The sequence below is a fragment of the Marmota marmota genome, unplaced genomic scaffold (genome assembly GCF_001458135.2).
Source record: "Marmota marmota marmota unplaced genomic scaffold, marMar, whole genome shotgun sequence".
Taxonomy (NCBI): Eukaryota; Metazoa; Chordata; class Mammalia; order Rodentia; family Sciuridae; genus Marmota; species Marmota marmota.
This window is the reverse complement of record NW_025999990.1, coordinates 21,122,626-21,147,944: the sequence shown is the minus strand read 5'-3', so window position 1 is coordinate 21,147,944 and position 25,319 is coordinate 21,122,626. Positions and strand designations below refer to the sequence as shown.

Below are 25,319 nucleotides of genomic sequence, written 5' to 3'. Positions count from 1 at the left end.
AGAAAGCTATTTAGAATTAGTCAACCTGAAGTGAATGTTAGAGATACCCACCTTTCAAAGCAAAGAGTTTGAGAGTAATAGGAAATTATAGTCTTGATAAATGTGCTGTGGAGGACTGTAGGTACATCCAAAGGGGTGATGGCAAAGAGGAAACTTTAAAAAAAATTATTTATTTTTAGTTGTAGTTGGACACAATACCTTTGTTCTTATTTATTTTCATGTGGTGCTGAGGATCGAACCCAGGGCCTCGGATGCGCTAGGCAAGTGCTCTACCTCTGAGCCACAACCCCAGCCCCAAGGAGGAAACTTCTAAAGACAAAAACAAGAAGTTTATGTAAACTGTTTTTTTGAAACAGAGACCATTGGTTGCAAACTTTCATTGCAAGAATTGACATTAGCTCGTTGGTGGAGACTGCAGTGTCATGGAAGTATCCTTGTGAAAGGGCCTTATCTGGAATACTTTGATTTTTGAGGAATTCTTTGTATTATTTCCATCATAAGCACATATGAAAGAGGGCTATTCCTTTATGTCCCACATACAAATGACTCCATTTTGATATTGATAGCTGTCACATTTTCCTCCTTTGATGAAGAAATTTCTCTGAAAGCATTTGTTGATCAACCATTCTGAAATTAGGTTTGATTGTTGTTGGACCTGTCATGGTGGTTCTCATCCAGGAGGATAATGGAGGGTAATGGCTAGCCATTAGGAATTGATTTAAAAACTCTTTATTGCCACATTGGAGCAACAGGGACTTTAGAAAGCAAAGCTCTCAGGCTACTCCACCTGGATTTTACTGTCAAGTTTAGTTTTATCTACTCTATCATTGTCAGTTAGCTATCATTGTAAAGTGTTTGGCCAGCACTATTCTGTTAGTAGTTGTATTTCTTCAGAAATTTGACAGGCAACCAGGTACCATGGCCAATGGTAGAGCATTTGCCCTGGCATGTACCACGCAGTCCTTGAGTTCAGTCCCCAGTATCACAAACAAACAAACAAAAACAACAAACAGAAACAAATAACAAAAGATCAAGGGGGACTGAGTGAGATTAGTAGCCATGTGCCTTGTTCTTTTGTCTGTTTGGGTATCATCTTGCCTAGAGGAATGATCCAAGTACAACATGTAGTATTAACAACACAGACTTCACCTTGGTCAGCCAGGAAATAATCATGAGCTATTCTGTTAACTAAAGTCACTCTAGCAAGATAATTGAATGAGTACTGCTGTGGAGCAATAGCCTCTGCTCCAGATTCCTAGATCTGGGTGCAGTAGCGCACACCTGTAATCCCAGTGGCTTGGCTCTAGAAGATTGCAAGTTGAAAGCCAGCTCATCAATTTAGTGAGACCCTGTCTCAAAAAATCAAACTGGCTGGGATGTGGCTCAGTGGTTAAGCACCCCTGGGTTCAATCCCAGTTTACACCCCCACCCCAAACCTCCCCCCCCCAAACAAAACAAAACAAAAACCAAAAAAAGATTCCTGGAGTAACAAACTAAATTCTGTAATCATTTCTTCTTTAGTACCTACATTATACCATGGTAGAAAAGATTTTCTGTAGTTCTGTGCTTCACTAGGTAACTCAGGGTTGGAACCTTTAATGTGGTGAAAGAGGGTTAGTCAAATGATCACCCCAGTGATCAGTTTGGGATCTTTTGTGTTCTGACAACAAAATAGTGAAATATCTTGGGAAAGAAGAGAGTAATACCTGGAGAAGGAGATATGAGATTGAAGTGGTGGTAAGAAAAGAATTTCAGAGATGAGTGAATGAATGAGTGGTCTATTTACCTGATGCAATTCCCATTTGATAATCTTGTCGCTTTCTGTTGCCATCTACTTGACTATCCCTATCAAAAACAGCCTCCCTCAACCAAACTGATCTGTGCAATAAGTAGTCTGGTGATTGGGAAAAATTAAACTCTATGTATGACATCTTTTCCTCTTGTATTTAGGGAATTTCATTTTAATTCCACTATAGGGAGTTTTGTCAGAGCTTGGTTTTCCACCTCTGATGACTTTCCCCTGCTTTTATTTAATTAAATTTGTACAATAAGGAGAAAACCTAGTAGAATTCACTGAATAAAATTGACCCAAAAGTAGTTTGGTGTCAGGGCCAGAAAAAAAAGCATAGCTCCCTTTTATTCAGAAGATTTTTCAGAAAATTTTTATGTCAGAGAGGAGTAAAAGACGATTTTTTGTAATATAGAATTCAAGAGGTACAAAACTAAGTGCAGTACCAAATCTTCTCTTCCTGTTCCTTTATCCACCCTTTCCTTACCAGAGCAGCTAGCATTACCAGAGATTCTGTGCTTCTACAAACAAATTCACATAAATAAATATAATTGCCTTTATACAAATTGTATAATTATCTCTTTTGTTCCTTTAAATTTTGTTCATGAGAATTGCTCCATGTCACTATATAAAGAGCTTTCTCATTCTTGTGGCCCTGTTGTATGGACATCCATAATGAGCTAACTGGTATCCTGTTTATGGTTGATGTTAGTCTTCTGTGATTGATTCGGGCAAATGTGAGTGGTTTGACCACAATTCTGGTTGCTTATTTAGATAGCAGAAATTTAAATCTCATTTAATACTTAAATATAAGGAACTTGAAAGATCATTTGATTAATGGGCCTTATTGAAAATAATTGGTATTATCATTTTTCTTTTAAGAAAAAGTCTATATTCATTTGTCTACCCACACAACTTGTTTCCAGAAGAAATAAGAGTTATGGTAGTTCAGCAAATTTATTTCTCATCTTTTTATTAAACATTTACAAAAGAAATTTGGTTGAAAAGACCAAAGCCCACGTCATCATGAGACTCCTCAGATTCTTTATTTGTTTCCACTTTCTTCTCCTCACCTGGAGAAGGACTTGCTGATGTAGCACCAGAAGCTAGAGCAGGTTTAGCATCACTTATGTTAACAAGAAGGCTACCAGTGTAGACTTTGGCCAGGGCGTTTGCAAATAAGCCAGGCCAAAAAGGCCTACATTTCTACTAGCTGCTCTTGTGACAACCTTGATGGTATTCTCTGTGTAGATTACCTCATTGTCCTGCATAAGGAGAGTAATGTAGATCTAGGTGATATGGGGGATCAGAAGACCATGGTGGGGCAGTGCCGGACTCCATGACACTTATCTCCAGATTAAGTGAGAGCCCCAACAAGGCCTTAGCTTCTTTGGAAGGACCAACCCCCTTGGCAGTTTCTGAATAAATGGGACAGTAAATTTTATTTTTCAACATGACATTGTATTGTGATATTTTGAAAAGGTCTATCCTTGAAAAGTCCTGCCTTCTTTTAAAAAAGTAGAGGCTTGATGTTTGTTATTTATGGTTGATATTAATTTCATTTCATTATATTTCTCAGGTATTTTAACTTTAAGGAAAAAAATCTGTATTTCACTTTATATATGTAGTGAGTCTCTATTAGCATCCACAGAAAGTGACAAGCCAACAACTGGTCAAGTTTATTAGAGTGATTCCTCTAATCATTGCATGCTTTCCCCTTCCTCTATTGGTCACCTGGTTATATATCAACAGAAAAATCAATTTTCTTTTTTTGTTGCTGGGAATTGAATCCAGGGCCTCACACATGCTAGGCAAGTGCTCTACCACTGAACTTTTTATTTTTATTTTGAGACAGAGTCTTGCTAAGTTGCCCAGACTGGCTTTGAATTTGTGATTCTCTTATCTCAGCCTCCTGAGTTGCTGGGATTACAGGTTTGCGCCAACTTGACCAACATCAAACACTCATTGTTAGAAAATCTAGGGTTAATTCTTTGTGCGCGGAGGTATTTTAAATCGACAGTTTTTTTTCATGTTTGTATTGCAAACATACTTCATTTATGACACTTTAAATTTGTTGTTTTAACTTTTACTCTGTTGACTTTCAAAAGTGTTACATTACTTTTGAAACAGTGTTAGGAAAAACATTTATGCTTATTTTCATTTAATTGAAAAATTAGTAATGATACAAATATGCTTATGAAGTAGGCTATCCAAGGGAGTATTTTTTAAAACCTTTTTTCCTTTAGTTGGACACAGTACATTAACTTTATTTATTTTTATGTGGTGCTAAAGATTATGGAACCCAGTGCCTCACGCATGCCAGTCGAGCACTCTACCACTGAGCCACAACTCCAGCCCCCCATGGGAGTATTTAAAACTTAATAAAATATTCCAGTAGCTGTGAATATTCTGGTTTTCACAAAAGTATTAAGGAAACCTATCAGAATTCCTGTTTTATTAGCAGTTGAGAACAGGGCTATGAAATATAAAAACAGGTATAGAATATCTCTGTTTGTATTAACGAAAAGGCTTAGCCTGTTAGACCAATAAAAGAATTTTTCAGATTTTTTTTTGGTTATCTTCTATTATAAGTTGAACCATCAGGTAACTTGGTAGAGTCAACTGATAAATTTGCCACAGTGCACATGACTAACATTAGATTAATATTGTGTCTGTGATTTATGGAACATGATGGTTTTTGCCCTCTGTAATGTTCCATGGGCAGGCAAGATATTGACTTGTGTTGTACATTCTTAGCATCCTCTTAAAAACTTACCAGTTAATGAAATCTGCACTACATAGGTCACAGAATCTTGTGGTTAAAGATTACTTATCCCTGCCTCTTTCCTTCCCTGCCTTCCTTCCATTCACCCACTTCCTTTGGACTGTTTCTTCATGATTAATTAGAGTTATATTATTCACAGTGGTGGTGTGGGTGTTAAATTCTAAATTTAGCATGTAAGGTGTAAAATGTGTGTAGGATGCCTTCTCTTAAACCCTTTAGAGTCATTCATAGAGTAGAGTTTCCTGGGTTCACAAAGTAGTTGAACTGTATTTAGAGGCCATTATTTATTGGTGGGGGGGGGGCATTTGCTAAGACATTATACTCAAATTCAGCATGAGAGAGATATGGGAACTAGGAAGGACCAAGGGAACAGTGAATCTGGCCATTCGTTTTAATGCTACTTTTGAGCAGTCTTACCGGTTTGATATGCATACTTTGGTTGCTCATTTGCCAAATGCATGTAAAGCACGCATTGTTTTGTAAAAAAGAGTTTACCTCGCTATTTCTTTTTTATTTATTTTTTGTTGTAGATGGATACAATACCTTTATGTATTTATTTTTATGTGGTGCTGAGGATTGAACTTAGTGCCTCTCACATACAATGCAGGCGCTCTGCCACTGAGCTACAGCTTCAGCCCTCAGACTACTTTTTTTTTTTTAAGGTGTTCTTTTTCATTTATATCAAAGTCAAATATACATATTAAGTACATCAGAGTTTTGAAGATCCTTTTTCTATTTATTTAAAGTTCTAAACTTGAAAATTCTTGTTTATTTGCTGGCTTTGTAAGTTTAGTAATAGTGGAATAATGTGCCCTTCTTAGTAGTTGAATTTGCTAGGATTTTGCTAAGCTCTTTGAATTTTCAGACTGTTTAAAGCAAATGGATAAGGACATATAATATTTTAAAGGCCTTCAAAATGGTAATTTTGGTTAGAAAATCTTAGAAAGTGGGCATGTTTGTTGAATAAATAATCCTCCATTTCTTTTTATTGATTTTGTGTGTTTTTGTACAGGTTGCTTTCCTGTTGCATCTTTGATATCGTTTCCTAGACTCTGCTCCATGATTTAACTTGAAATTCTGAAATGAAGATGGAAGAGGCAGTGGGAAAAGTTGAAGAACTCATTGAGTCTGAAGTCCCACCGAAAACATCTGAAAAAGAGACAGCCAAGGAGGAAGATGGATCTGTAGAACTGGAATCTCAAGTTCAGAAAGATGGTGTAGCAGATTCTGCAGTTCTTTCTTCAATGCCTTGCTTGTTGATGGAACTGAGAAGAGACTCTTCTGAGTCTCAATTAGCATCCACAGAGAGTGACAAGCCGACAACTGGTCGAGTTTATGAGAGTGACTCCTCTAATCATTGCATGCTTTCCCCTTCCTCTAGTGGTCACCTGGCTGATTCAGATACATTGTCTTCTGCAGAAGAAAATGAACCCTCCCAGGCAGAAACAGCAGTGGAAGGAGACCCTTCTGGAGTGTCTGGTGCCACAGTTGGGCGTAAGTCTAGGCGATCCCGTTCTGAAAGTGAAACATCTACTATGGCTGCCAAGAAAAACCGGCAATCCAGTGATAAACAGAATGGCCGAGTTGCCAAGGTTAAAGGTCATCGGAGCCAAAAGCACAAGGAGCGGATCAGACTACTGAGGCAGAAACGGGAGGCTGCTGCGAGAAAGAAGTACAACTTGCTGCAGGACAGTAGTACCAGTGACAGTGACCTGACTTGTGACTCAAGTACAAGCTCCTCAGATGATGAAGAGGTTTCAGGGAGCAGCAAGACAATCACTGCAGAGATACCAGGTAGAGGATGTTTTTTAAACTGACTGTAAAGCAACTGATGGCATTTCTCAGCTGTCAGGCTCAGTTAGATGAGTGACACTTGAAAAAATCCAGGAGACCTGCAGCTCTGAGTAAATTTGAAGACTGCAGTCTGTTAACAAGATGTGGCCAATTAAAAAAACAAAAAACACCAAACCTTTTCTGAGGTTTTCCAGTGCACTTTAGCACATCAGCAGAAAAATTATTTAAGTTGTTACTGGTAGGGACAAGATTATTTTTTAAGTAATGGAATTTCTCACAAGTCTCTTTCTCTGTAATACATTACCTGAACTCCCATCTTTGCCTTTCTAGCACGGCTTAGATTTTACTATTCAGCATTATTATGAAGTATGTTTTCCTCAGGAATAGGCAACTTGCTTTATTATATAGTCACTGCACTTATGAAATGACACATTCTGTCTTTCATTAAAGTTTTCTAAGAACTGCTCCTCCTAAAATGGTAATTTTATGTTTTCCCCCAATTATGAATGATAAACTAGTTATCTTTGTTGCATACTCACATTGGACAGATTTTTTTTTTTTTTTTTTGGCAGAATTTCCCGTTAATCCCCAAAGCTTTAAAAAGTTTGTTGGAAATTTATTTGTTCCAGCTGTCATTGGTGTAAGGGTCTGTAATTTATTACATGTTTGACATTTCTACTTTCCCTGTATTATCACATCAGATACTGTGTACTATGACAGAGACAGTCTTGAAATTTCATAGTGGAAGAAAGATGATATGTGAATGATTTTGAAGTGGGAAATCCTCACTGGTCAAGACTGATAATGATTAGAAAAATTTTGTAAACTACCTAATGTTTAATAGATCATGATAATATTGTTTATTGCTGCATTAAAGAGGGGGAGATTTTGGTTTTCTAAAGTTTTATAGGTGACTATGCTTCCCCCCCTAGTTTTCTGTTTCTACACACAAAGACAGCATATTGCTGATATACAAAGGATATTTCAAGAAAAATCATATTGGTTAATTAAGCCTATAACTAACCAAACTTATATAAATTCATCAATAAGAATGATTGGTTTTAGAAGCACTTTATAGGTGTTCAACTTACAAATAAAAGCTTCATCCATATGAAATATTAAATATGAATTTTAAACAGTCTTTAGAAATGCTTTGTATTCTTTGAATATCTCTTGAAAATTCATTTGGTAGTTCCTTGTATAAAAAACACTCAGAGGGAATTTACATAAAGCTCATTAGAGAAGCAGACTTCAGGGTTGTTCTAAGGTAGGTTCTAGGTATATTTCAATTTTAGAGTTAGTAATGTTTTTAAGAAAGCCTTATTAACACCCATAAACTTGTTCATGAATTCTTATATCCTGTTCTCATGCATTCTTATATCCTGATGTATTAATCAAGATCATGATAGCTCTCTTGAACAGTCTTTCATTCCACTAACCAAATAGTTTTTATGTAACTTCCCAATACATGACCCTTTTATGGAAAGGGAGAAGATGAGTGGACAGAATTCTCTTTGAAGGTGGAACCCCATTGTAGAAGTGCCATGATAAATATCTTCATGGGTAATTCTCCCTGTTTGGCTTTTTTAAATAGCTTAGGTATGCTTTAGTCATATTTGACTACCTTGACTATTGTTTAAAACCTCTAAAACACCAGTAGTCTCTTTCTTATCTATTCTGAATTGTATACTAATCAAACACCAAAGTAAATTAATCTGAATCTATAGTTTCTATTTTTTTTATACTATTTAGTGAATTTTTGGCTTTTGGAAATATGTAGAGTTTTCTAAGGTAATGATGAAGAATCAAATGACAGTTTAAGGTGCAGACCCACGTATACGACTACCTATGTTGGGCACTGCATAATTTTGCGGAGGAAGTACCATTCATATAAGACAACTATGAATGGTCTTTTCTGTTATTATGCAAAGCAGCAAAGATGGAACAACCTAGAGTTTAAATATTAGAGACTTCAGGTCAGCTGTCTATATTGTTATCTCTGAAAAAATGTGCATCATGCATTTTTAATATAAGTTAGGTATACTTTAGTTTCCTGAGTTGATTATGACTTTGGGCAAAAAGGGAGACATGTTCAACCATATAGCAAGAGCAGTTGTTGAAAAGTTGTGTTATGAACTAACTTGAGTGAATAACATGGACATTCAGGGAAACTTAAACTGGATGTGCCTAAGAGAATATCTTGGATGTTGAAATTTGCATCCAGCTGTTTACACAGAATGGAAACCAAGGGGAAAAGTAAAAACTTCTTACTACATGCTGTTTTATCAAGGTACAACCAAGTCGATAATTTAGAAAATGCTTTATAAGATTTTGGTAGCAGCATAAAAGTTGAAGGAATTATCTTGAATGTACTCTTATGCCAAGTAATATAACAATTAGTGCATTTTCTTTTAAAAAGTGCAAATAATGATGTAGACTAATATAGTGCATGATCAAGCTTAATAATTTATTTTCATATCTAGGCAACAGATGCTTCTTAAGGTTTTAAAAAATAATATTAGTTAACTGACAGGTGGCTTGTTATTAGCATTTGACCATTTTCTTCTCAAAGGTTTTGGGAATATGGATGTTATAATAATCTGTTTGGAGATATCATACCAAGATAATTCTGGCAATTCTTTCATTTGGGTGACTTAGAAATGAGCCAAGAGTATTTTATAGTAAAATTTGTAGTATTTTGTAGTGAATTAATGTCAAAATGGTTATTCATGACTTTTATCAAGTGTCTGATTCATCTTTATAGATTTTTTGGTGTGTTTTATGTATTTCCATGATTGGAGCATTATTTTTCATGAGGGGGGCAGTCTCTCTGTAAAATCACTCCTTAACTCTATAAAATAAGCTGTTGGAGGCATTTTGATTTTTTAATATGAATAATGGGCGTTAGACTCCATTCAGTTCAAGCAATTCATTCTGTGAATAGACATGTACATCAGTGTACATGGGCAGCAGGAAAAAAATTTCATAATTAACATAGGGTGAACCCCAGGTAGCTTCATCTTGTCTTGGCTATAATTGCTTGCTTTTGTGTGGTCTAATGGTATACCAGATAAAATACCTAGAGTAGGGTTCCAAAAATGGTACCCATTGTAATAGGTAAAAGACAGTTGTCTCACCTAGTTTCCTCTCTTGAAGAATGTCAGAGATGTTGTTGAAGACAGCTGTTTAAGGTCACCTGAATTCTCTCAATCCACATGAGCAAATCAGAGTAGCTCAGTCTGCTGAAGCTAGGATCCCAGCACCCATTATTCACCAGATTTATGTACTGAATGTATCATGACAAGCTGTTGTCTTACCTCACACTTTTTGGTAGAGATTATTATACTTGATCAATTTACTGTTACTTGGAAGTTAAAACAATAACAACAACAACATTTCTTTTGAAATGGTAAATTCTTTGTAGAAAGTTTTGGAAATGGAAAACTGTGAAGTAAAATATTAAAGTCACCCATAGATTCACTTTTGTCAACATTTGAGTATGTTTCATTCCGTAATATATAACAAAATTTGTCACTAGATAATGCTTCTATTTCCTTTTCCTTTTAAAGTTATATTTTGAGCCTTTAACCAAAATGCTATTATCTAGGATATTTGGATTTTGAATAATCCAACTATAACTATAACTTCTTCCATGTCGGTCATTTGGGCTGTTTTTACAGCTTGCTATCATGAGTAAGAGTATGAACACCTAGGGCTCTTGACCTTATACTTCCTACTGCTTTTTAAATGTTTAGGATGGAAATGTGGATCAGTGAGCACTTGCTTAGCACACATGAGACCCTGGGATCGGTCCCCAGTACCACACAAAAATAAGTAAATAATAAAATATATTTTATTCTATCCAGGAGTTTTGGATGTCTGTCCATTATATTCTTGCTATTGAGTATTTATTTTTCGAAAATCTTGCTGATGAAGTAGAAGAATTGTATCTTATAGTAATTTGCATTTCTTTGATCAATACAGTAAAGTTGAAAAATCATGTTTGGCCATTTGTATTTTTTTGATAAACAGTTTATTCTTGTTCTTTTCACATTTTCCTCTGGCGTGTTGTTTTGTTGCTATTGTTTTTCCTTATGAATCTGTGAGGGTTCTTAACCTATTGGATATTTAATTGTTTGGAATAACTTGAGCAGTGTGAACTCATAAGACCCTAAGCCCATAGAGAGAATTCCATGAAGCACATTATTGGCCTTTTCCTAGATTGACTATAAAGTTATTCTCTTAGTGACAAAAGCTCCATGTCCCTATTGTTGGCCTTTTGTAATCTGGTTATATTTTGATAGCTTTTTAAGAGACTTACTAAATAAAAAAACTGATAATAAAACACTGAAACAGAATAGTCAGGTAAAAACTGTTCAGTAAATGCAAACCAGGTGGATAAAATTCATCCACTTTAACCTGGCTATATGTTAAAATCACCAGGGAGAATATTCTGATGCTTGGGACCCACTTCATCCCAATTAAACTAGAATTTTTGGGGTCTGATCCTATGGCATTAGCAGTTTTAAAGCTCCCCAGGTGATGAAAGTGAATAGCCAGGATTGAGAGCTACTCTCAGTTAAATGAAAGGTGAGCTGGATGCTGTGGCATGTGCCTTTAGCTCCAACTACTTTGGAGGCTGAGGTAGGAGATCCCTTGAGCCCAGGAGATCAAGCCCAACCTAGGCAACATATCAAGACCTCCATCTGAAAAATTAAATAGAATAAAATAAAGTGATATGCTAAGTCTCTCATAGCAATGGGTATCAAGTTCTAAACAATGCAGCCTTGTTTTTTTTTTGAAATTGTATTATTATAAACCATGCATTGTCTTATATTAATTAACAAGCATAAGCATCTTTTATTCTATTTAAATGAGTATTTTAAAAGCATGAATTTTTAAAATGTAGTTTTCTGTATATTAAAATATGGATGTTAACTTCAGTTTACAAGCTTTTAAGTTTGGTAGATATCCTACCTTTGGCAGTCTGTTGGGTTAAAGCAGTAAGATACTATTTTTGACTTGCTTTTCCTACCTTATTTTCTAAAATGAGTGCCTGCGTTAAGTTTTTATATATTAAAGCATAAATGTTGCTTTTGATATAAGTCTTTTTCTCAAAATAGGATATATCAGTGTTAATAAAAGTGGCCTGTGTCTTTAAAGTGAAAATATGGCCTCTGGAATTTTTTATATGCTTTTCTTTAGAGCAGTTTTAGGTTTATAGCAAAAGCCTTTCTCACTTGCACCATCAACTAAAATCTAGATTTGTTACATAAACATATATTGACATGTCATTGTCATCCAGAGTCTATCCTTTACTGTTAGGGTGCCCTCTTGTTCTGGGATCTGTGGGTTTGGGCAAATGTGTCCCTCTTTTTAAAGCCTCAAAAATGTCTTGGTTATCAGTGTTTATTGCTGGTAGTCATCTTTATGAGGCTGCAACTTATTTCGTTGCCCCCCTGCACAAGTGTTTGTACACCATTTTCCCGAGTTCTGTAGGGTTTTTTTTTTGTTTTGTTTTATTTTGTTTTAAAGTCAAGACAGCATAGGGTAAGGAATAATCAGAGGAAAAGGAATAAGGTGAAGTTAGAGAGGTGTTAGGGACAAGCCTTTCTGAGATTTTTATTTGCTGGGTAGAATTGGGCTAAAAAGTTGTGTCATAGCCTAAAGGCATGGAAAATAGGTGATGTGACTGATTAAAACATTCTTGTTGTATCTAACTATTCTTGTGAGGTTGATATTGAAGCATTCTTTTTTATCTTCATAAACAGCCACTTTGTGATAAATAAGCCATTTTTTCAAAAGTACCCTGTACATAAGAGCCATTTCATAGGACAGTTCTTTATAAAACTTCATGCTAAGTGTGGTGGCACATGCCTGACTGAATCCCAGCAGCTCAGGAGGCTGAGGCAGGAGGATTACAAGTTCAGCAAATTAGTAGTGAGGCCCTGAGCTGCTTGGTTAGGCCTTATCTCAAAATAAAAAATAAAAAAGGTTAGGGATGTGCCTCAGTGGTAAAGAGCCTTTGGGTTCAATTACTAGTGTCTTCTCTCCACCCCCAAAATGACTTCTTTATGTAGGCAGATGGTATAAGGCCAAGATTGATTGATTCCATTGATCATTTATTCAGTGAATTTTTGTGCACATCTAATGTGCAGCATTGGGGATTGACTGGGAACAGAGTAGTCAAGAGTGGTCTGAGGAATGAATACTTTTAATAGGTCCCTGACAATGAAGAGTTTAATGTTAATTTTGTTAGAGACCTAAATTAGCCTAACTCAAGGATAAACAGTATGGCTTAGGACCATATCCTAAATTAAAATCCTATGAAATCACTCCTCTACTGGATATTAATAGCTATATACATATTTACATGTTTGGAACTAGCTGCATTATATGTAAACAGGTTTTCTTTTCTGCAGGACAAATCAGAGCCATACTTCTCCCCAGGAGTAGGATACGATTTGTATCATATCCCAATTAACCATAAAACTTTTTTTTTGATTGCATATATACATTTGAACATATTTCACAGATCATTGCTTATACAAAGCTAACCCAGAGGTACATATGGATTCTGTATGCCTTCAATGTGTTTTTCCATAGGTTTTTTTTTTTAAATGAAACTTTTGATGAAAACCAGTCAGCTGAGAATTATTATATAATAATTTGTTACAGGTCAGCTGCCAAAATAATTCTTAAGAATTTCACAGTCAAAGCACAATATTCAAGGATATAGTGGTTCTGGATCAAGACTGTTCATTAAAATCATCTAGGGAGCTTAAAACAAAATAAACCTCAGATGCCTTGTATCCATCCCAGGTTTTGGTATCGTTAAATTATTCCAGGTCTTAATGTTCAGCAAAGGCTAAAAACTACTATTATATATTAAGTCTGTTGTATAGTAACAGAATACATGCTCCCAGGCAGAATCATTGAAGCTATGAAAAATGATAATGTTATCTTAGTCTTTTTTTATTATTTCTCTTGGAATTGGTTACTTTCATTTGGCTAATGAATTAAATGCTACTTATCAGTGCTGTATTTATCAGGCTTTTCTTAGCAAAATTTATGCTGTTTTTTTTTTTTTTTAGTAAGCATGTTTTATTAAAAATACAATTTTCAGAATTAATATTGTTTTTATCAAATGACCTCAATGTCTTTAAAGCTGACTTCATTCATGCTGGGGTATCTGAAGGAGCACCCAAGGAAATTCCAGGATTACTTGATGGGGATTCTGTGTGTGTTAGCAACTGCATAGGCAGTGTCCTAGAAGAGGCCCTGCATGAGCTGTTTTTCCAAGATGCAGAAGCAGACAGAAGAAATTCTGCATACGAATGAAAAAACTAACTCATCTTGATGCTGGTGAAGAGATCAAGTGGCTGCTGGAACCCAGGGTACCTAAAATGCACTAGTTGGTCAAAGAATTTCCCCTGTCACCCTATCAGGTGACATCCCCTTATAGATGGATGCCTGATTCCCAGGTACAGCCACAACAACCCTTTGTTGATTCTTATTGTGACTTGTTGAAATGTTGACAGTAATGTAAGAATTCCCAGAGAAACAACAATTTTCTAGGTAATGTTTCTAAAAATGGGAATAATATGGAACAATTTAAAGGTCTATCACAAAATTGTTAACTGTCTGCTTCTTGGATTGTGCCCGTTGTAAGTTTCATTTCATAATGTTTTGAAAACTAAAGTAATAAATGGTTTATTTAAAAACATTTTTAAAACAGCCTCATTATCTGGCCCAGGCTCGCCTTACTTAAATGTGAAATCCTCTTGCCTCAGCTTCCTGAATAGCTGTGGTTATAGATGTAAGCCACTGTGTCTGGCTAAGGTGGATGCCAATGTGCCTGGCTAATTTTGAATACCTGATTTTTAAAAAAATTAAGTATTCAAAACAAAGCCACAGAGGGTTTTTTGTTTGTTTTCTTTCTCTCTCTCTCTCTCTCTTTTTTTTTTGGTACTGGGGTTCAAACCTTGGACTTCATGTGTACTAGACAAGCACTGTCACTGAACCATTATATCTCCAGTCCTAAAGCAGTAGAGTTTGATAAATTTTAGTCTGACTTTGTTATGTAGATTGGAATGTAGAATCGTATTTATATAATAATCAGAGCAATTCTCACCTTTATACTCGTTCAGGCCAAAAAAATAATAACATTTAAAATTGGGAATTTATTGAATTAAAATAGGAAAATAGTTAATAATTTGAGACTCTCTTAGCATTAGCATTTATACTCTACCAACACTGGACTCCTTCTGATTCAAGTCTTATAATTCAGTAAAGATGAATGAATGTACAGAATGAACGTTCTTATATCAGTGTTACCTATGTCATTTAAATGAACCTGTTTGTTGCTAGTCTTTATTTAGAGTTAAAATATTAATTAACATTTGAAATAGCAAGAATACATTAGTTTTTTTTGAGCAAATATTGACTGTACCTACTATATAAGATATGTAGGGAAAAAAGATTAGATTGCGTGTGATTTTTATGTACAAGAAAAATAGTACAGTAGTCTTCCCTTATTGGCAGAGGATTCCAAGACCCCTCGTAGATGCCTGAAATTGTGGATAGTAAAAAAACAAACTCCACAAAAAATAAAACCTTATATATACCCTACTTTTTCCTATAACTATTGTAATGTTTAATTTTTAAATTAGGCACAGTAACAAATTAATAATAGAAAAATCAATATACTGTAATAATATTCTCAAAATATATTTTATTGTACACATCTTGTTGTGATGACACGAAATGATATAATGCCTACATGAGGAGACAAGTGAAGTAAATGATGTAGGTATTGTAGCCTAGAAATGGGCTACTATGTAAGGGTTACTTGACAAAAAATTGTGGTACTGAGTCACTCAATTTTATAGCCAATATTTCTATTAAGTGACTTATAGACAGATAACATATACATTGTGGATACACCAGACAAAGTGATAATTCATGTCCTGACCTGGATGGCAGGAAAAATCACACTACTAAGAATAGTACACAGTTTAGAATTTGTGAATTGTTCATTTCTGTAATTTTCCTTTTACTATTTTTGGATCGTGGTTGACTTTAGGTAACTGAAACCACTGGGGGACTACTAACTATATATTTTTCATCACTAAATGGATAAACTAATTTGCGCTTTAACTTAAAGCCCAGTACCCAAGGTAATAATCTAGCAAATATCATCCAATGGTACTACTATCTGGTACTGTAGTATAAAGGTACCTCTAGAGGACAAAGACAAAATGGTTACTCTATCAAGTGTATGTATTCAGTGGGTTTTTAAATTGCTGATGACTAAGTTTGTTGGTTTTCAATCTCTGTACTGAAAATAAATGTCTCTTAGCTATGTTAAAGACCTATGGAGTGTGTCAAAGGAAAGAAATATCACAGGATTGAAAGTCTTGGAACCTATGTTTTTATATGTGGCCTATAGTTGAGAAATACTGTCTCCCCTCCCTGCCCCAGGATTTGTAGGAATGTCATGAGAAACAGCTAAATTAAAATGAAAATTTTCAATAAGAATATGTAACTTTGCTAATGTAACTGGCTTTTAAAAAAAATGTGCTTTGTACTAGTTTCACTTAAAATAGAAGTTTGGGCTTTCTCTTAGCATTTGTTAACTTAATGACTGTATTAAAAATGTTAATTTTATTACTTGATGAAGTGTTTTATAAGAGCTGGCCTATTTAGAGTTTAATATAAAAACAGTTTTTAATTTTTCTTCGTATTCGTCAGTAACTATACTTAGGAATACTGTCATTGCTTTATTTTTTTCCTGCTGGGAATGAACCCAGGGCCTTTTGTGAATGCTAAGCACATGTTTTACCACTGTGCTATATCATAGCCCTGTCATTTTTAAATTCAGTTCTATGTCCAAATATTTACAGATTGTAAATTAACAGTAATAGACTAAGCCAAGTTTTTTCCTTTTCAAGTCTTGAATTGAAAAATAAAACTATGATTTAGTTTTTTCTTTTCAGAACTTGATGCATGAGAATTGGGAGTTATCTTTGGGGAAGACTTATTAATGTGCTCACTTACTTAAAAACATATGCATAAGTAGAGACTTTTATTGTCTAATGACTGTCAGAATTGCTGAACTTTGTATTTGACCAGTAAGCATAGGTTTTTAACATCAAGACTTTTCACCCTAAAATATATAGAAGCTTATTTATAATGATGGGTATTTCTTTGAAATGATAATGCAACACTTGCACTCTGTGTCTGCTAATATATATGTATTTTAAGTCTTACATCAAAAAGAGCATACTGATGGACTGAATTTTAACTAATCTGCCATCTTAAAAGCTTATGTTTATTCTGTCTTTACCTTTCTCCCAGGATCACAGATTTTACTAGACATGAATTTTTGGACATTAGAAAATATTACTTTCATTTCAGCATGTTAATATGACATTAAAAAATGACTTTTAAAATGCATGTATAAACTGCTTTAAGCACTTAACACAGTTTTCTGTTTCATGATAAAATGTTTAATATATTAAGCATGTCTGAAATGCTTTTTATTTTTAAATTATTTATCTTTTAAGAATAACATCTAAACAAATTACTGCCAATATTGTATTGACTGGATATATTCTAATTTTTCTTATCATTGCATAATTGGGTAAGAGCTCTGTAGATATTTTTCTTTAAGAAAAAATGAATACAATTTCAGTGGAATGGAATTTAAAACAAGTTTGAGTATTTGATATTCCAGATAAGAATATCATTTTAATATTTTACAAGGTTAGTTAGTACTAATAATTTTGGAGCCCTTTTCTACACAATTTTGCTTAAAGATGTAGAAACAGGTTTTGGTAGAAAGGAGTTCCATAATACACTGATTTTAATTAATAGATTATATGTCAAAAACTTACTATGAAGTAAAATTTGACATTCTAGTTTGGAGTTTAACCTTAAGAATAATTTTACAGCAAAAACATATATAAAGAATTTTTAATTCTGATTTTCATTTTTGTACAGTGCCTTAAAGATAATGTTACTGTCATAAAGATTGTTGTTTTGAAAAGCAGTACACTTGGCTTAAAAATATTAACACCTTTTCCAGATTGCACAATTTAAATTTTTTTTTCTGCCAAAATAATTTGGTTTTGTATTATGGACATTTAAAGAAGTACTGTTATATGTTATTGAATTCTCCTTCACAGAGGCAACGTCTGTATTCCTAAGATTACAAGTACTGATACTAGTGAGAATAACTTTTGCATTATGTGATGATGACTCTGTAATTTAGGTGTTATTTAAGTGCCTAGTGGTCCTTCCTTCATTTCCCTTGAATTCCTTTAGTTTTTCTAGAATTTTAAGTAGGATTAAGAATGTTTTCTATTTGGATTTATTTGCAGACTATGAAGGACTAATGCTGACAGGAAACATCTTTAACCTATAGCACTAATCCAGTCATGGCTGAAGTGCTTTCTATTTAAGAATAAAATACTATATTCTGAATATTTCATCTCTCTAACATGTGCATTTTTATCTAATATATCAGAAGATATTTTCACTTGTAGCTTTTAATTAAATGACTAAGTTATAGACTTAAAAAGTTACTGCATTAAAAAAATTACTTTTAAAGAAACACTTGAGAGATGTTAGGGGAAAATTTTAGTTATAACTATTACCAGCTGTTATAATTTATTGATATTTCATCATAGTATTTCTCTTTAGTTGGTAGTATTTAGATGGCCCTATCTAAAGTTAAGTGTATTTTCTGATAATCTGTCCACATTCGCCTTCTGCCTAGTTTTTACTAATTCGTTGTTTGAGAACATTAGAGACCTAATCATTGTAAGAGAATTTAACCAGCAGATTAGAAGGTCTGGTTATTTGAGCCACTTTCTTAAGCAGTAATAACTTTCTTAGTCATATTAATGCATATTTTATGTGTATTAAAATTGAGTATAACTTTAAATGTACAAATAAAAATTTAGAACATAACATGGTTAAATTAATAGTTTGATACTGAATATTTTGCATTCTGTTTTTTAAAATTAGAAGCTTATCTGTTTGTTGTTGTTCCCAAGTCAGAGAAATGAGCCTAATCTCAGGGATTTGTATATGAGTATGTATATGCACATGCATACCCATGATCAGAATTCTGAAATAATTCTGGCAATTGCTTTAATGTTATGTTTGACACGTACTGTAGGCAGTTAACTATGCTTTAGTCTACAGTGATTCTAATGGATACAGGTCACTGACATAATGTTCATTCCCAGGTATGTGAGTAAAAAGTTGCCCACATGTAAACCTAGTTATGGTAATTAAATAGGAGGAAAGGGCTGGGGTTGTAGCTCAGTGATTGAGCGCTTGTCTTGCATGTGTGAGGCACTAGGTTCTATGATCAGCACCATATATAAACAAATAAAAAAGGCCCAACAATAACAACAACAACAAAAATCAGAAAAAAAGTCTTTTAAAAAATTAACCAAATATTTTGTACTTAATTTTTTTAAACTATCAGATTGAGTAGAAGAATATATGAAAACTAATTTATTTTGCTTATTGTGTTTTTCATTACTATTCCCCTACTAATCAAATAGATTTAACACCAAGGGTCTCTGGCTATAGTTATCTCTCAGTTTATATGAGATTTACATAAAAGCTATATGCAAAATCATTTGAAGTGCATTAAGTCTGTTAATGATATATATATATCTCATTTTTTTGTTGGGGGGGGCATTAGTGGTGGTACTAGAGATTGAACCCAGGCTAGGGGTGCTCTATCACTGGACTTGACTCCTAACCCTTTTAAATTTTTTATTTTGAGATAGGATCTTCTCATTTGCCAAGGCTGGCCTTAAACTTGTGATCCTTTTGCCTCAGCCTTGGAGTAGCTGGGATTACAGAAATGTGCCAGAACACCCTGGCAATGATATTTCATTTTTAATATACAGTTGATTTTGCCTGATAATATAGGTATCTTAAAATTATAAGAAAGAAGGTAAGCGGACTTCATGCTATCATCATTTGTTTAGATTAGAAAATTTATAAGCAAGTTACTTGAGTAAAAAAAGTGACATTTTATTTTGGTTTTGGTACTGAGGATTGAATCCAGGGGCATTTTATTAGATCCACACCCTCAGCCTCTTTAATTATTTTTAATTCTGAGATTGGTGTATGTGCGCACTCGTGTGTGTGTGTGCGCGCGCGCGCGTGCGTGTGTGTCCTGCAAAGTTGTTAAGGCCTTACTCAGTTTGCTGAGGCTGGCCTTGAATATGGGATTGGGATTCTCCTACCTCAGCCTCCTGAGTCTGGAATTACAGGCGCTTGCCACCATACCCAGCAGAAGGTAACCTTTTTAACGTAATTGTACCTGTTATATTTTTATTGAGCTCATGTTGATTTCCTTCTTCTAAAAGTTGTTTGTATAGTACATTGTGGGCACGATGAAAAAGATTTTGTGGAGTGCCACATGTCAGAAAATATAACATCAGAAGAATAATTCCAGCTGGGTGTGGTGGCACATGCTTGTAATCCCAGCGGCTTGGGAGGCTGAGGCAGGACAATCACAAGTTCAAAGCCATCCTCAGCAACGGTGGGTGCGGCACTAAGCAAGTCAGTGAGACCCTGTCTCTAAATAAAATACAAAATAACATGGGGGATGTGGCTTAGTAGTTGAGTGTGATCCTAAAACTTTATTTCCATGTTGAGTGCCTCTGTGTTCAATCCTGGTACCCCCCCCCCCAAAAAAAAAATCCAAGTTTATTAAACTTACACATTCATAATATAGGCTTTACTTTTTTGGTGAAATTTTGAATATTATTTTTAAAAATTCTTAACATCCTCTTCAAAAATGGCATATATTATACTTAAGTACAGCGAAGTAATGTACCATTTTAATTTGCCTAGAAGTTATATGGACTTATGAATTGTAAATAATATGAAAAACTTTAGAACTCTATACTTTTCATTTTTTTCTTTCTGTTCCTATTCAGAAGTTTGGGAAAATTAGTGGGAATTGGCACCAAACTAGTAGTTTATAAGTATTGAGTAGATAATTTCATATTGTATTAAGTTTCCACAGTATAAAATAGAGGATGTCGTAAAAAATGAAAGGATGGTCCATTAAGTGTATTTGGTAATGAAGTCGTCTTATAACTTTTAAGATCTGGGAAGAATATTATCAAATTATTGTTTCTATCTTCTATACATCTGTGCATTTGAAGTGTAACTAACCTAGATAAATAAAAATTTTGAAAAAGAAATGTTTCTTGTTACTCTTTTGAGGACAATGTTGTTCTATTAGTGATTTCATATTAGGTGTTCCTGAGTAAAGAAACCTGCTTTTCTTTAATGAAATAAATGGTTTTATAATTAGAATAATAGATAATTGATTTTGTCTGACTTTTTTCAGATGATTTTCAGTTTTATTATTTTTACATAGAAAAAATACCACCATCAACATAGAAAGTCAAGATTCTTTTTTTGTTTAAAGTATATGCCCTACTAAATTATCCTATTAAAAATTAAGGAATATTTGAAAAATGGCAAAATTTAGACTGGCTACTTCAAGGAGTAACAAGAAAGCTGGAAAGGATGTATCTTTAGCAATGTAGTATACCTAGGAATGTGGCTAATCTAATGTCTGATTTTTGTACTCTTAGGTATTATACACTGTAGTGCATTTAAATTTTATTCTCTACACATGGTAATTCTCAAAGCAATAGGTCATGGATGGTGATCTCTTCAAATGCCCTATTTCTGTATTTCTAGGTTCCCTTAAATATTCAGATATGTTATTTAGTTATCTTTTGAATAACCACTTGATTCAGAGCTTTTCTAACTTTGTAGCTTAAAGGTATGTTAAAAAGTATGTCTTTTCATCGACTTTGAGCTATTCTGAAAATCTTGAGTCTTCTGCTTCTTTGATTCTTTCTTGAACTCTTCATTTAGATCATTCATATATAGCTTTTCTGGGTATAATAAAATGACCAATTATTTACCATTATGACATTAAGACCAAGTGTGATCCTAAAACTTTATTTCCATGTTGGAAACTTTGTCAAGTTTAAATTTTTAATAGTTGAGATAAGTGCAATGGGAAAAGTACAAAACAGATATTGATTCAGTTTTATTTTTAAGATGACTTAACTCCTAAACATAAAACTTAAGTACATATTGTTGCATTTTGTTTTCATTTAACCCTTTGTTCTTGTTTTGTTTTTTGCTAAAATAGCTTTATGATATTATTCTAAAGAAAATAGGTATGTTTTTGGTATTTAAGATTTTTTTTTTAAGGACATGGAACTTTTCTGTATAAGTTATTAATGCCTTTGGTTAATGTAGTTCATTTGTTTAGAGTTGCTTTGACAATGACTGCCTTCTGTTTTTTCAGATTATTATGCGTATATTTTCTATTTGACTTATTGTACTGAAAATGTAGCAGAAGTATTTTTGCCATTTGCAAATATAAATTTTCACTTTAGTAAGCATTCTAGTAGGTAATGAAAATGGCATTTTTTTTTCTTATGTAGTTTCTTCTAAAATGCAAATTCCCTTCTACATCTCTTGAGGTTTGCCTGTTTCCCTCTATGCCTCATGCCCACACCTTGGCACCATTGCACATGTGTGCACATAATCCCCTGTTTTAGGTCCCTTTGTTAATTTCTAAGAACCCTTTTTCTGATTAACATTTTTGAGTCTTACTATCTAGATCAAGGCTGAGTATAGTATCTATCCTTTCCCCCTTTCTCTTGATGTTCTTTAGATAATTAGCCCTGGGCCTAGTTCCTTTGAAGATTAGGGAGGAGGAGCTTTTGTATTGTTCTTCAGTAGCAACAAGACAGAAGTTTCATTTCCTGGTGAGGGGATTGGAGAGCTCAGGTATGGCAGAGAGAAAAAGGAATTTTCTTAGAACTTATTTGTGTGTTACTACAGCCACAGAAATGAGGTCAAAGGAGCCATTTAGTGGTGCATTGCACCACTTTTCCTTGAACCTAAGATGTCACAATAGGGAAGGAGAAGTGATGTTTCTAGGTGTCTCTGTGGTACAAGATCTAATTCTGTTCTAGATCTAATTAGATTTTATAAAGGATGATGCTAAATATGGACAAATGGAAAATTGTTTTCTGTTTTTTTTGGGGTGGGGCATGTTGTTAATGGGAATTGAACTTAGGGCCTCAAGTATGCTAGGCAAGTGCTCTACCATTGAGCATATCCCCATCTGTTTTTAGTTTGAGACAGGTTTTGCAAAGTTGTCTGTGCTAGCTTCAAACTTGCCATTGTTCTGCCTCAGCCACTTGAGTACCTGTGATTTGGGTCGTGCATCAGTACTCCCAGCTTCTATTCGGTTTTGAAATCCTAGGTCGTGTCCCCTCTCAACCCCTACCCCAGTGCTGGGGATTGAACATAAGGCCTTATGCATGCTAGGCAAGCCACATCCCCAGCCCTTGAAATACTTTTATATGAATACAGTCTAAAATTTCACTTCAAACAAAAATATGTCACATTTGTGATGACCTTATTTTGTTTAATCCCAGAAAACCATTTATTTAACAATTTGGGTTTATGTATGTGCAGTGTAAAGTATCAGTCCAGGCAATGATGTTTCCTCAAAGCTTTTTGAATGTAGGCTGTATTCAGCAGAGTGTATATGCAAGAAGACGCAAACAAATAACGAAGTGGGCAAGCATTACTTGTAGTCAATGGAAAGGTAGGGCAGTGGGACCAGTATTTGAAGTCCTGTTTGATCCTGTATTAGGACTTTCTTAACCCTCATAATAACCTGTGAAGAAACTGAGGAGTGAAATAATTTATCAGAGTCACACATTTAAGTGGAGGGACAGGGAAGGGCTTTAATTTGTGTATCTGCTTACAGAAATCTGTAGCTCCTGTGCATTCCAGGCTTTAACTGTATGTTAGTCTTTCTTTCAACAATAAGAACAACTGTAGTCTCTTTTGGTTCTACCTAACTCGTATTTCTCGACTGTACATAGGAGTGGCAAATTGCATCATTATCTTGTATAGTTTAAAATGCTGTACTTATGGTCATCAGATTTGAACAGAGAAATGTGTCATGGATAAACATAGTAAAGGAAAAATTAGGTTTTGTTTTGCTTTGTTTTTCTTTTTCAGGCCCCCCCCATTAGAATATATTTGTTGAGGTAACTAATTTCATTAAACATTTAATGACAGTAATGTAGGTTTGAGGTCATAAAAGAGGAAAACTGTATAGGAATGTGTGACCCAACAGATACGTAAGCATTTTGGTATTTGAAAAGTCAGAATTTATTTATGTAGGCTAGGAGATTAGTAAGAGATTACAAACATCTAGCATAGTATATATGAATCGATGTTCTTAAATAAGAAGTAGTTTTAGATTGCTTGACTTTTTTTTTTCTACTTTGTAACAAATGGCAAAAATGTTTCCAATTAGAGAAACAGTGCCTGGATTAACTGTAGATTGAATAGTAATTAACTAATTGTGTTAAATTTACCTTTAAAGAGAGATGTTTTTAATGATTTAGGAAAGCTAGTAAGTTCATTTATATTTAAAGATTGTGACACATATCAGAGTTGGCAGCTGGGAGAATGTGCAGATTGGGTAACCTTAAATGTTGTAAGCATGGAATGTGTTCATGTTAATGACTAAATCTTAAATTGGACATGTTTTCATGTAAAATTTAAATGACTATTTTGATATTCTTGAAAGTCAAAACAGTCTGTTGTAGCAGTGCAAATGTTTTAACAGTATAGAAGAATAATCAAGTGAGAGCAAGGATGGTGTCCTCACGTTTGTTCTTTCTTGTAATGAATTGAGAACTCCTCCTGTTAGTGTTGAGTTTTCCTAGTTACTTCTTTGTGGTTTTTCTTTCTTTCTTTTTTTCCTTCAAGAGCTACTTTTTCTTAAAAGCAGATGAAATCACTACAAAATATCACCTATCTCATCATTCTGTGTAGCAGGAATCTCCTTTTTTAAAAGAATATCACAGCCAGGTATGGCATACACCTGTAATTCTAGTTACTTGGGAGCCTGAGACTGGAGGATGACAAGTTTGAAGCCCTCCTGGGTCATAGTTAACTGGTATTCATGTATTTGTTCAGAGTAGAAGCCCTTGATGCCAAGTGCTTTAAGCATGCTATTTAATCTTGGTTTGCTAATGATAGGTATGAGATGACCTTGAAATACAGGATCATTAATTGTGATTTATCTTTTAAAGTTGGAAAGGCAACCATTATCCTTTCTTTTTAATTGAAGTTTATATAGTATTGCCTTGTCATTGTTTGAATATATTTGAAATGAAAAATGACAGTGGTCATAATTTAACTGTTATATGTATTTAAAATATGAAAATTTTGCTGTCTTTGTTTATGATAAACACTAAATTTAAGCTAAGTTATAAGGTATGCTGTTTGGAAATATGGAAGATACAAGAATGAAGCCACATAACAAGTTTTTGCTTGTATTTTCTACTGATGAAGACTTTCAGACAAGTTATTTCCATGGGTAGGTGATGTCACTCTGCATGGATATATACACTGAAACCTTTTGCATGATTATACATGTAGGAGTGGTACAATTTTGACTTGACTGTTGACCTGGTTCCTCAATTTAGGGGTGGAGGTGGGGAATGTGAGGACAAGAAGTTCAGAATGGTAATAGTGATAAATTTAAAATAAATCACTAAATAATTTATTGCAAATTCCTGAAACATCCACAAAGCCTACTTAAATCGAATGTATGGTCAAATAGTCAATATTGTACTTGGCCCTCATATCTTTTGCACCTAAGTATTTGGACATCACACAGTATCTTGATTCCATAATAATCATTTTGAACTCTGACGAAAATTCCATGAATCATGAAACTTTCTTTTCTTTCTCAGAAAAGAAAAATCTCAAACAACAACAACAAAAAAACAACAGTTTTTTTTTTTTTTTTTTTTTTTTTTTTTTTTTTTTTTTTTTTTT

At 34.1% G+C, this 25,319-nt stretch overlaps 1 protein-coding gene across 5 annotated transcripts in view; it reads left to right on the top strand.

The window, feature by feature from the left end:
- Positions 1 to 25,319, top strand: part of CUNH18orf25 (chromosome unknown C18orf25 homolog) — an 84,926-nt gene that overhangs the window by 37,991 nt on the left and 21,616 nt on the right. For all 5 annotated transcript variants that reach the window (XR_007348825.1, XM_048806280.1, XM_015482411.2 and 2 more), the window contains exon 2: positions 5,587 to 6,368. Coding sequence is in view for 4 of the 5 variants with exons in the window: in XM_048806280.1 (XP_048662237.1) it covers positions 5,657 to 6,368 (712 nt within the window). In the remaining variant the exon portion in view is untranslated. The remainder of the gene's footprint in view (positions 1 to 5,586; positions 6,369 to 25,319) is intronic.